This window comes from Callospermophilus lateralis, chromosome 2 (assembly GCF_048772815.1).
Source record: "Callospermophilus lateralis isolate mCalLat2 chromosome 2, mCalLat2.hap1, whole genome shotgun sequence".
Classification (NCBI taxonomy): Eukaryota; Metazoa; Chordata; class Mammalia; order Rodentia; family Sciuridae; genus Callospermophilus; species Callospermophilus lateralis.
The window spans coordinates 189,835,846-189,848,257 of NC_135306.1; the positions used below are offsets into that span (position 1 = coordinate 189,835,846).

The 12,412-nt window shown below is 47.2% G+C and overlaps 1 protein-coding gene across 1 annotated transcript in view; it reads left to right on the plus strand.

Moving 5' to 3' along the window:
• Ext2 (exostosin glycosyltransferase 2) overlaps window positions 1–12,412 on the plus strand; it is a 143,260-nt gene that overhangs the window by 25,033 nt on the left and 105,815 nt on the right. Inside the window, exons 6-7 of the mRNA XM_076847075.1 lie at window positions 1,682–1,821; window positions 5,428–5,521. Of these exons, the coding sequence (XP_076703190.1) occupies window positions 1,682–1,821; window positions 5,428–5,521 (234 nt within the window). The remainder of the gene's footprint in view (window positions 1–1,681; window positions 1,822–5,427; window positions 5,522–12,412) is intronic.

Below are 12,412 nucleotides of genomic sequence, written 5' to 3' on the forward strand. Positions count from 1 at the left end.
GGTCACTTCCCGGGGCTGCAGCTGATCCTAGCAAACAGAAGTTGTTTGTTTTCCACATGCAACTAGGAACATTACCCAAAGGGAGAAGAAAATGGAGTATTGCTCTTTGCCATGAACTTAGACCTCCAGGTGCCGGGGTGTCTGGTGTACTGTGTTCATAGGAAGCTTGGTCTGTGAGAGTTCAGGCTCCTTTCAGATACTCACTGTATTTCACCAGTGCAGATCTGGTAGATGTACAGGAAGCCACATGGACAAAGCAGGCAGGTGCGTTTGCTCATACCTCTGTGCTCCTGGGCCATCTAGAGACATCCTTCTTTAAGGTGGCAACTTGCTTTGCTGACCCTACTAGCCCACAAGACTGCAGTCAGCTTTCCCTGGGAGTGCAGGGTTTTGGGGGTTGTTTTCATTTTGGTTTTGGTGTTTACTTCAGTCGTGTGTACCTCCACAGACAAAGCAAACCATCCCTTTAGGGGTGTCTTAGAGGTGAGTGTTTAGCATCCAAGGGCACAGGGGCTGGGGAAGGAGAATATGAGCCTCGTTCATGTAAATATTCAAAATTCAGAATTGTTCAGGAGAAATATCAAGGAGCTAGTGTGATTTTTTTTTTTTTTTTTAAATCTCCCAAGAGCAGGCCCATGCTGAGATTGTTAAAATACTTTCTCTCAAGAAACGTGGCCTCTTCCTCTGGAATGTCTGACTGATAACAGTGGTGATGTGAACAGGAGTAGTTTAGGAACCTTGTCTAGACAGGAGAAGTGGTTATCACACTTGTGTCCACATGTGGGCGCCACTCCGGTGGCGAGCCTTCCACCTGCAGCTCCAGGTGCTGCGGTCTTGCTCCATCTCCCTCTCTCCCCAGGGGGGTTTGGGATTTTGAGTTTCTTCCCTTCTTTCGTTTCTGAACTTTTCTTTTCTCTAGAGATTAGATGATGTTTTACTTTTCAACATTTTTTTTTTTCTCTGAAGAGGTACAACCTGGGAGAAACTGAGTGTTCGGGAAGGAATCGTTCCTTATTCTGGTCCCCAGCTGTCTTTCCTCTGTTCCTCTCTCATTTTCCCAAGCACTCCCACAGTGGGGAGGCATTTAAGGGAGGGAGTGAAGAAGAGATTTTTTTTTTTGACATCTTTCTTTCGTTGGGTTCATTGTTTCTAGACTAAATGGGTCTGTCTTCATGTCTTTTCAAAGGCATTGCATTCCTAATTGAATGTCTTCTGCTTGCAGACACTGCTAGAAGCCCCGGGAGTAGGAAGATGAGTGGCAATTCAATCTCTCCCTTTAGGGGCTCCTCTAGAGGGCCCTGTGTTCCCCGGCAAGAGGGGTGTGGTAAGCGATGTAAGCGGTGTCAGCAGTGGCCCTGGCGTGCTCACGCAGCCCACCAGTGCTAAGGGAAGCTAGGCTGCAGGAGCCCATGAGGTGGCCTGTGCCGAGGAAGACTTTGGTTGGCTTTGAACCCATGCAGAACACCAGTTCAGATGTCATTTAAATGACACTGCAGAGTGGCAACATGAAGGTTCACAGCCAGTTAAGCTTGTCAGTGTTGGATATGTGTGAACTATGGTCTTGGTCTTTTCTGAATCTAGGTGCCTCGGTGTCGCTTGGTTTTACACCTTGAAGGGGCTCATGGTGCGAGGGATGGCAAGGCTGGTTGGTAATCCCTACTCTCTGCTTGTGCTCTTGCAGGAGGCTACTTTCTGTGTGGTCCTTCGTGGTGCTCGGCTGGGCCAGGCCGTATTGAGTGACGTGCTGCAGGCTGGCTGTGTCCCCGTAGTCATTGCCGACTCCTATGTTCTGCCTTTCTCTGAAGTTCTGGACTGGAAGAGGTGGGTATTCCCGTCTCATCAACTTTAGCTGGTGGGTCTGCAAGCAGTAGAAATCAACAGCCCCTTGGTGACTGTAATGTGTACCTAGGCTGGAGAACGACAGGGTGAGCATCCGTAATCTGAAAATGCAAAATCAGATATGCTCCAAAATTGGAAATTTTCTGAGCACTGTCATATGCCACCAGTGGAAAATTCCACTTCATATGATAGGTCCCTGTCAAAATGCAGGTGTACTGTGCAGTTACCTTCAGTTCATGCATGTAGGTTGTATATGAGGCCTAAATGAATTTCTTGTTCAGTCATGGGTCCTGTCCCCAAGATGTCTCATTGTGTATGCAAATATTCTAAAATCTGAAAACATTCAAAATGTTAAGCACCTGGTCTAGTTTTTTGAATAAGGGATGGCCCACCTGTATTCCTTTGGTCTGTTCTGTTGTATTTTCCATCTGGAGACTTAGCACATTGGCTTAGAGCAGTTCATAGACTGAGGCCTCTGGACCAAATTTACAGGATGGCTATTTCTGTAAGTAAAATTTGATTGAAACTATTGTCATGTTACTTGAGTGATTGCACAGAGACTGTGCAGCTTACCAAACTTGAAATATTTACTATTTGGCCCTTTCCACAAAGCAGTTCCCAGCTTCTAGCCCAGAGCAGTAGTTTCAGCTGATAGGGGAGTAGGCTCACCTGAGAGGAGGAGTTGTTGTTGTTGTTATTTTATGGCACTGGGGGTTGAGCCCAGGACCTTATGCATGCTAAGCAATCTCTCTTCCATGAACTACATCCTCCCTATTTGAGATAGGGTCTTGCTAAGTTGCCCAGGATGGCCTCAAACTTGTGATTCTCTAGCCTCAGCCTCCCAAGTCACTGGGATTACAGGTGTGTGCCACCACTTCTGGGCCTATCCTTGGGGATTCTGAATTTTAAAACCACCCTTAACCTGATTTGTAGCCTCCACAGACTGCCATGGCTACAGAATTTCTGTTGAATTTGTACAATGTACTGGCAGGTGTTGGAGAGCCTCTGCCTGGGGGTATACTTAGAAACATCCCCAGGGATAAGTGCAACCGGGATCCTGCCTTGTGCTGTTCCTGGACTTGCCCACTGTTCTCAGCTTTATTTCCCTGAGACTTTGGTGATTTGTGTTGCAAACTGATTCCTTAGATGTGTCCCTCTCAGTCCTGCCCTTGCCTCAGATGCTTGACTGCTGTCTTTATTTCATGGCTTTTTTAATATTTATCCAAGTCTCATCTCCATAGGTATTTGAACAATTTAAATAGCACTATTTAATTCCTTTAGTTATTCATCCCATATTTATTGAAAGCCTATTGTGAATAACACAGTTTCTGCTTCTGAGGAGACAAGGACCTGGGGGTGGGGTGGGGTGGGAAGACAAACCATTGATTAAGGTTGAATATCCCTTGAGCATTCCTTATCCAAAATGCTAGGCACCCGAAGTGTTTCAGGTTTTAGTACACTGGCATACACATAACAAGATATCTTGGGGAAGAGACCCAGATCTAAACATGAAATTCATTGAGTTTTTTGTTTGTTTGTTTGTTTTGGTATGGGGGATTGAGCTCAGGGGCACTTGATCACTGAGCCCCATCCCCAGCCCTATTTTGTATTTGATTTAGAGACAGGGGCTCACTGAGTTGCTTAGCGCCTTGCTTTTTTGCTGAGGGTAGCTTTGAACTTTCCATCCTCCTGCCTCAGCCTCCGGAGCTGCTGGGATCACAGGTGTGCTCCACTGCACCTGGCTCACTGATGTTTTATAATCTACCTTATGGCCTGAAGGAAATGTCATACATGATTTTGTGTATGAAACAGTTTCACAGTGTGGAATTTTCTACTTGTGGCATCATGTTGGCACTCCAGAGTTTTCAGATTTTGGACTTTTGTATGAAGGATGTGCAACCTGCCCAGCTTTCTGTGATGAATGCCATGGCAGATGTACGCACAGGGGCTGTGAAAACCCAGAAAAGGGAAGAATGTGAGGTTATTCACTATATTGTAGACAAGTGATGGGCTACTTCTAGCATTTAACTGCCTATGAAAACATTTATTGAGCACCTTTTATTTGCCAGGCATTGTTAGGAACATGGATTCCAGAATGTGCAAGGTCAAACATTTGCTCCCAGAAGCTCATGGTTTTTAGTAGTGGAAGACAGACAACTATGCCAGCAATTACCAAAACTGTGACATGACATAGCCCTGGTAGGACGGGATGCTAGAAAAGTGAAAAGGAGGTAGCCATTGTTGGCGGTGGGTCAGTGAGGGCTTCTCAGAGCTGATGATTTGAGCTGGGCATAAACGCCCATTTCTATGAGAATAGACCTGCTTGGGTAGTTGTGATTATGCATAAGTGGTGGAAAGGCCCAGGTTCAAGTCAGATAACCAACTCTGTTACTGGCTAGCATGTGACTGTAGTAAATTGTTTACTCTTTTTTGAGCCTCAGTTGTCCCATCTGTATAGTAGAAATGGTTGACATGTTTAATAATTGCTTATCACACAGTTACTGCTAGGCAACCTACCAGGTGCTTGGGCCGTGCTGGTGAGTGGAGCAGGCAGCTTCCCTCCTCATGGACTAGCCCAGTGGGCAGAAATGGGTTAGATTTTAATTAATTTACACAAGCGAAACTCTACTCAACGTCCTGCAGGCGGTCGTGGAGTCCTTCCTTCCCCTGTCACCGTGACTGATCTGTGAGCATGGCCCCGCCTTTCTCTCACCAGCTCTCCCCTGTCCGCATACCTTGCCAGCTTCTGCAGGGGTCCTGGAGGGCTCCCTGCTCCTGAGCTTGCTTCCTGTAGTTTGTTCTGACACTGTGGACCGCACAGTCCTGTGGGAGCATAATCACGCTTGCCAGGCCTTTGCTTAACACCTCCTGATGGGTTTCCATTTGACAGTACCCTGTCCTTATTTGCTTTGCTGACAGTACCCTGTCCTTATTTGCTTGGCTGTGACCTCCCTCTCGTCTCTCCTTGGCTCCTGGTGTTCTCCATCCTGTTTACTCTGCTCCGGCCGTAGCGGCTTGCTTGCTTGCTGTTCTGGGAACATAACTGACGTGCTACTTCCTGCTTAGTCCTGCCTGGAGCATTCTTCCCTTGGCATTCCCGTGGCCTGCTTACCACCTCTCCTTCCTTGACTGATTTGTCCCATTGTGTTCCCAGTGTCCAGCACATAGTAGGTCCTCTATAAATAAATGCTGAATAAGTGAGTGGATTTTCATAGACAGCTTAAGGGGGAAGGCAATACAGTTAATGCAGGGAGCACAAAGGAGAGTGGAAAGTAGTGTGTCTGGGAGGTGGGATTCACATGCACAAGCCCCGTGGTAGGGCAGAGTGTGGTGTGAAGTGACTGAGAGAATACCAGTGTGACCGGGGCCCACGGTGGGGTGGAGGGAGGAATGAGAGCTGCTGAGAGCTCCCCGGAGAAGGCTGGTCAGGAGGAGGGATGGGGAGAGGACCTCCCTGTCTGGATGTGGCTGAAGCAGGCTCGGGTGTTGTTTCTGCTCAATGAATGAAACAAGAATGAAACAAGACTTTCTGTAAGAGAGCTTTCCACGGAGGGTGATGTGTGCACACTGCTTCTCTGTTGTGTCCAGAGCATCTGTGGTGGTTCCCGAAGAAAAGATGTCAGATGTGTACAGCATTCTGCAGAGCATCCCACAAAGACAGATTGAGGAAATGCAGAGACAGGTGAGAGGCCAAAGCCAACAGCCCCGTGGGGAGGTGGCAGGGTGGGGAAGACATGCTGGACGCGGTTCTTGGACACAGGGACAGCAGTCAAATGCCAGAGTGGGGTTTGTCTCTTCCCTGTGTCAGCTCACCAAACCTAAATGATAGGAGAGCAGGGCCGGGCGAGTTGTGTCAAGTAAGGTTCAAAATGGTAACTGTCCTGTTGTGGTTCAGGGAAGAAGGTTCACAGTCACAGCAGGTGATGCTGCTCATGACTGAGACAGGGAGTCTGGCCGCTCCAGGCAGTGCTTCTGCGTGGCTGTGACATGACCTCGCTTCCTGGGTCAGCGGCCTTGGTGACAATGCTCCCTTCTGCCTGGTGGAGCATTCGCCCTTCTCCGCCTCTCTCTCCAGACTTTTCCTTGGGCGTCTCTGACTGCCTCAAGGACTCCTCTGGACTGCCCGGTGAATCCTCCTGGTCTTTCCTTCTCTTGGAGTAAATCTTTCTGGGATTAGAAATTTAAAAATCTATCCCCAAATTGGTAATATATTTGTTTTTTTCTGTTTCCTTTTTTTAAAAAAACATCTATTTTTTTTTATATCTATATTTATTTTTATGTGGTGCTGAGGATCGAACCCAGTGCCTCACATGTGCGAGGTGGGCGCTGTACCACTGAGCTACAGCCCCAGCTCTGTTTCCTTTTTTAAAAATATATTTTTAAAACCTTTTTATTGTTGTCACATCTCTGCAGGAGACGGGCAGGAGAAGAGCCTGGAGTGCTCTGGGCACGCATCCTTGGGTTCAGCTTGGCTCCCCCATCCCCTTGTTCAGCTTGGCTCCACTCCCTTGGGGGCCTGCAGTTACCCTGGCCAGAAAAGGGGCCAGGCTTCTTTCTGAGTGAGGGGGATAGTCACCTGCTGTGCCCTGAGGAGGCTCTGGGTTGCAGTGCTGCACTGTTGGCAGGCTGCCCTGCCCCCCTGGGCCTGGATGTTGGTGACCACTCCTCCCTCCCTCAGCTCCCACTCTTGTTGCTTTGGTCTCATCTCCCATTCTTTTACATAGGACCACACAGCATGGAGGGAGAATGTAGTGGAACAAATCTGCTCATTTGATGGCTGGGAAGCCGGAGGTGCGGAGAGGGAGGGTGGGGGGGAAGGGACCAGGTCCCTTTTATAGTACACCCAACAACCTGGAGACCTCTCACTAGGATCTGCCTCTTAAAGGTCCCACCACCCCTAGTACCACCTCTGGGAGTCAAGCCCTCTATACATGGGCCCTGGGACATTTATCCAAAGTACAGAAATACCAAACTTCCTTTCACACAGCAATTAAGTCTGAAGGTTTTTAGATTGTCTGTGTTGAATGCCAGCTCTGCTGGATGCAAACTGTGTGCTCTTGGGCAAGGATCTACCTACTCTGAGCCTCAGAAACCTCATCTGTGAAACATTTTGGCTTTTTTTTTTTTTTTTTTTTATACCAAGGATTGAACTCAGAGACACTTGGGCATTGAGCCACATCCCCAGACCTATTTTGTATTTTATTTAGAGGTAGGATCTCACTGAGTTGCTTAGGGCCTTACTAAGGTGCTGAGGCTGGTTTGAACTCTCAGTCCTCCTGCCTCAGCCTCCTAAGCCTCTTGGATTACTGGTGATGCCACTGTGCGCAGCCTACATGTTGGCATGATTGGATTGGAAAACAAATCAGAAGTCGATGAGCTTCCCTGCTGGCTGTGTCACAGTGTGCTCATGTTTACTTTAAGTTTTTGGGCTTTCCCCTGTTGCTTAACTACTGACCTCATTAGGATTATAAAATCACTTTTGAGATCTCTAGATTTTTATTCTGAACCTGTGGTTCTTAAAACTGATGTAGAGGAGAAGCATCAGGGTGTTTGTACTCCTTGTGTTACGTTTTTGTGGCATCTGTATTTATGAACAAAACTAATTATAGAATCAAATGCTGAATCATATTCCATAAGAAGAAACTGGAGAGGTAAAATTGAGCAGTTCCTATACATTTACCTCTCTTCCCCACCACCCTACCAGTCCTTCTGGTTGAGAAAGAGTCATTGATTTTCAGACCAGCTCACCGAATACAGTTGTTCTGCAGGAACTAGGGGCCTGTGGCCAGCCCCCGGTCATTTTAGTGGTGGGCTCACAGTCATGAACTGATGAGATGGAATGAATGCAATGATTAAAAACAGGGTGCTGTACGCTCTGTGGGTTCCAAGAGACACACTTGGAGTCAGAGGACTTGGGCTGGAGCCCTGGCTCTGTCCCTATTAATTGCATGACCATGGTAAGTCACCCATGCTGCTAGGCTCTCATTTTCTTATTTATGAAATGAAGGGCTTGGCTAAATTATCCCTCATGTTCCTTGGAGCTATTTAAGAACTCCATGAAACTCCTGTCTTAGCAAGACCGTTGCTCTCCCTGACAATGAACAGCTCAGTAGTCATCTCTTCTCCCCCAAATACCTCTGTTAACAAGGGGTAGTTACTTCTCTGGTGGCAGACACCCTGCGCTATGCCATCTTACACAGGAGGGCTTCCCGGGCCCTCTTTCCTGGTGCTGCTGACTGTCCACAGTTCTCCATTGGTGCCCTGTTGATTTGCTTCCCTTTCTCTAGTGTTCTGTGATCCAAGACTGACCTCTTTTCCCTTCCAACCCTACATTCCTAGACTGCACTGATAACAGCTACCTGTGAGATGATCTGGTTGAAGTAATTCCCAGTTAGGTATCAAGGATGACTGGGTTCAAGTGCTTCTAGATATCAATAGCATCTTCCCCTCTCCCAAGCTGTGACAGCTAAAAATGTCTCTAGACATTGCCAGAAGTCCCCCTTGGGGTGAGGGGAACAAAATTCCTTTAATTGAAAACCACTATACTATTGAAAATGTGTCACCTGTAAGATCAGAGAGTGCATTGGTCAGCTTTGTGTCACTGCAGTGGAGTGCCTGAGCAATTACCTTATCAAGAGAAAGGGCTTATTTAGCTCACAGTTTGGAGGTTCAGATCCAAGATCTGGCAGCCCCCTGGTGTGGCCTCTGATGAGGGCAGTAGATGGCAATGGCAGAAGCACTTGGAGTGAGTGGTCACTCCACTAGTCAGGAAGCAGAGAAAGAGAGGATGGGTCAGGGTCTATGAGCCCCTTTGAGGGCACACTCCCAGTGATTTCCCTCCCATGAGGCTCCGCAGCATCTCCCGTGCTGCTTGTCCTGAGACCTTTCCCTATGGACCTTTAGGGGATTACAGCAAAGAGAGTGAAGGTTCTTTTTGTTCTGTAACAAAATATGCTCTTTCTAAACTATGCTTGTCATTTTGCCTTCTGTTTTCCTTCCATCTGTTTAACTTGACCTTGGCAGGAGTAAGTAAAAAAATAGTCTCCACCTGATTCTGAAAAACTGCTGCATCTTAGGGAGTTCTCTTAAGGAAGGACAGATTTGGGCCGTCTTGTAAGACAGGCATGAACCTTTTGGGGCACCCGAGGCTGATAGCTTAATGCTCCTAGGTGATTGCCAGAATGAACTGAGGCTGAGGAAGCAGGCCCTAAGGGAGCTGCATGGACAGCTGTCACCAGCAGAGGTCTCCATCCACTTTTAGGTGACTCATTTCAGTGTTTGAGTCTTTCCAAGAAGTCCCAAATGCCCTGAGCTGCTATTCTTCATAGGAGTGTCAACCTCTTTGCTGCTCAGTGAAGAAGAAACAGTGTTCAGCTCGGGTTTGTACTCCCTGGATGAGAGAGAGAATGAGTTTCTGAATTGATCCAGAATTGTGGGGTGGGATCTTGGTGAGAAAGGTGTTGCAGCAACAGTCTGCACCTTCAAGTTTGGGGTCAGAAAGGCTGCAGTCGCCTGGTGGATACATGGCCCAGGTCCTTACTGCGCTGGGGAGTTCGGTTGTTAAGGGAGAAGAACATTCTTCCTGACAAGGAAAAGAGTTAAATTTCCTCTTGACCTTAGCTGTGGTCGTGCAGCTCCCTGAGGATAAACATGAGGCTGGAGCTGCGAGCTCAGCGAGTGCTGTAGTTAGGTGAGCAGGTTTGGAGGAAAGGGCAACAGAGAAGAGTGTGTCTGGGAAACACTCCCACAGGCCACCAGCCAGCAGTGTCCACACACAGGCACTGGACAGCCTTGGGGGGCTCACGAGGGTTTTGAGGTGAGTTAAACAGTTCCTTAAATCATTAGAGGATAGTAGTTATAACAATGTGAAGCTGAATTATTGGTTGCCCTTTATGAGCTAACTGGCTAGCCTAGCCAATTGATTTTTTGAAGGCCATGTTTTCATGGGGAGTATGGGTGATGGTAACGAATCTGTGATTCTACCCACAATGAGGACTAGTCATCTGGAGGATATGGTACGCGCTCAGAGAAGGTTGACAGGATGACATGAGCTTTCTGCAGCATGTCAGGGGCTGAAGTGGGAGGAGGAGTCAGCTAACTTCAGGACAGATGGACTAGAAGTAGCATCTGAGCAGGCTTAGGATGAGGCACTTTCTTACTCTGGAAGGCAGGAGGAGGTGTGCAAATAAACATTTCTCTATAGTCAAATGGCACGTACTTATCCCAGGCCCCTTGATCTGCCAGAAAAGGCAGACAAGCGAGGGTCTTGGCAGGCTGGAGGGACTCGGGCTGTATAGTTAGGAATGTCTGTGAGGTGGGAGGGAGGTGTAAGTGGATCCCCAGTTTATCTGTTGAGCAGAGTTTCCAAACATTCTTTTATTGGTCAGTGGCTCCACCAGCAGTGACCTCTCCCCTCAGCCACACTAGGAGGTGGAAGTCAGGAGCCTGCCTTGCCTTTGAACTCTTCTTTGTACTCAATTGGCTGGGAGCCTTTGAGGTGGCAGAAACATTCAGCATCTTCTCTCCTCTCCAACCTTCACACACGGGTAAGTTAAAAGGCCAGTTTCCCTTCAGCCTGTGACCCTGCCCCATCCCGCAGACCTTCAGGTTTTCCTGCTAAATGTACCAGCTATTTGTGCTGCAGAGATACTGTGGACTGCTTAGGAAAAAGTCAAAACACTCTTTTTAACAAAATAAATCCAGGTGTGTGGAGCCTTCCCTACCAATGCCTCTCCCAGTAGTGAGCTCTAGCTGTGATCTGGGCACCACATGCGGGTGCTTTGTTTGTAGAAGAGCCCTTACCTGGGGGCTCCCATTTTATCTTATTTACACACAATCTTAACGCATTGGATTATGATATTTGGTTTCCAGAGTCATCATAGTTTAGAAGCCACAAATCTGAAGGGGGAAAAAAAGGGGGACTACAAGCTAGGGTCTCTGCGATGCCAGTCTGGCAGCCTCCTGACGGAAGCACAGGCAGTTTCTCAGGGTTCACTGTGTCCTGGGCGTATCGTCAGAAGATGGCAGAATCCCTGGATTCATAGGAGTGCACATTTGTTTGGTTTTCATAGTTTGACTTCTGACCTCCAAACAAGCCTTGCCATCAATCTGAACATTGAAGTCTCTATTTATTCCTCCCACAGTTGTTGCTAATGGGCATCCTAATCTTTTAGCTAAGGTTTAATTTTGTTTAGCATATATATTTTTAAAATGTTGGATCTTATATAATGTGCTTTGTAAAAATTTCAGTATAGACTGTTGAAGTTTTTTTTTTAATTTTTTTTTCAAGTTGTCAATGGGTCTTTATTTATACATATGTGGTGCTGAGAATCGAACCTTGTGCTTCACACATGCCAGGCAAGTGCTCTACCACTGAGCTACAACCCCAGCCCTGAAGTTTTTCTTTTTAAGAAGTGTTCTATGATTCGCTTCAAGGTATAAACCCTCCCGTGTCTGGAAACCTTGGCAGCCTAGACCCTGTATTGTCTGCGGGTTCCAGTGCTGTGGGCTCAACTATCCCGTCCCTGACAGTTACACAGCAGTCTGTGTCCATTTCTCCTTCATTCCCCACCCCCAACACAAGTGTAGTTTACAGAGCAGACTTTCAACAGAAGAGTGAGATAGGCCGTTAGAAGAGTAATCAGAATTTTTTATGTGAAGACACTGAGGATAAAGAGACTTGAAGTAATCCTCCCAGGACCACACGCATGTGAGGACAGGCGGGAAGACACCCCGCTCTGCTACCCACAGCTGTTTAGACCGCAGCGGAGCTGGACCTGGACTGCGGGTGAGGTTGGGCTGAACTCCCAATAATTCAAGCTGACTGCTTATTGACTAGTCTTCTCCCAAAAGCGGTTGCTTGAGACAGTTAAGGATGGACACATCTCTGGAAATATATTCGGGGGAATGTGGGAAAGGTTTCACTTCTAATTTCTAGGATTATAATGTCTGTCATTCATCCCGCCCAGCTATGAAATCGAGAATTTTTTTTTTAATATACATAAACTAGATTCTCAGGGCTTTAAAAAAATGCCAATGATTCCTTTCCAGCCCCTATGTGCCACTCCAAGCTGTGTTTCCCAGTCTCTTTCATCAGGCTGGGGTGTAGCTCAGTGGTAGGTGTGTGCTTACCACGCCGAGGCTGGGGTCAGCCCTGGTTTGCAAAAAAAAAAAAAAAAAAGTAGAGCTACTGCATTGCTTCTCCCTTAAACAGAGCTGGCCGACCAGTCCCTGGTGTTCTTCCTGTAAAGTGAACAGGCACTGTGGTTCCCACACAGAGCAAGGCCCTTTGGCCCCTGAGAGAGCCTAGGTGGATGGAAGCATTTCTGGAGTCTCTCAGATTTCCTAAGGTTCTTTTCAGTAGCACTGAGAACTGTGTGTTTGGATTTTCCTGTGTGTATTATTTGGAACTCTTAAGGAAGAGCATTTTCATGTCTGTATGAGTTTAACTTTCTTTTTTCCAACTTTGGTATTAAGAACTTTGTTGGAAAAAGACTTTTACCAAGTATCTGATGGGAAGCCAAGAAAAGCATTTTAATAGAACTGTCTCAAATTTATAGTGCACTGGGGTCTG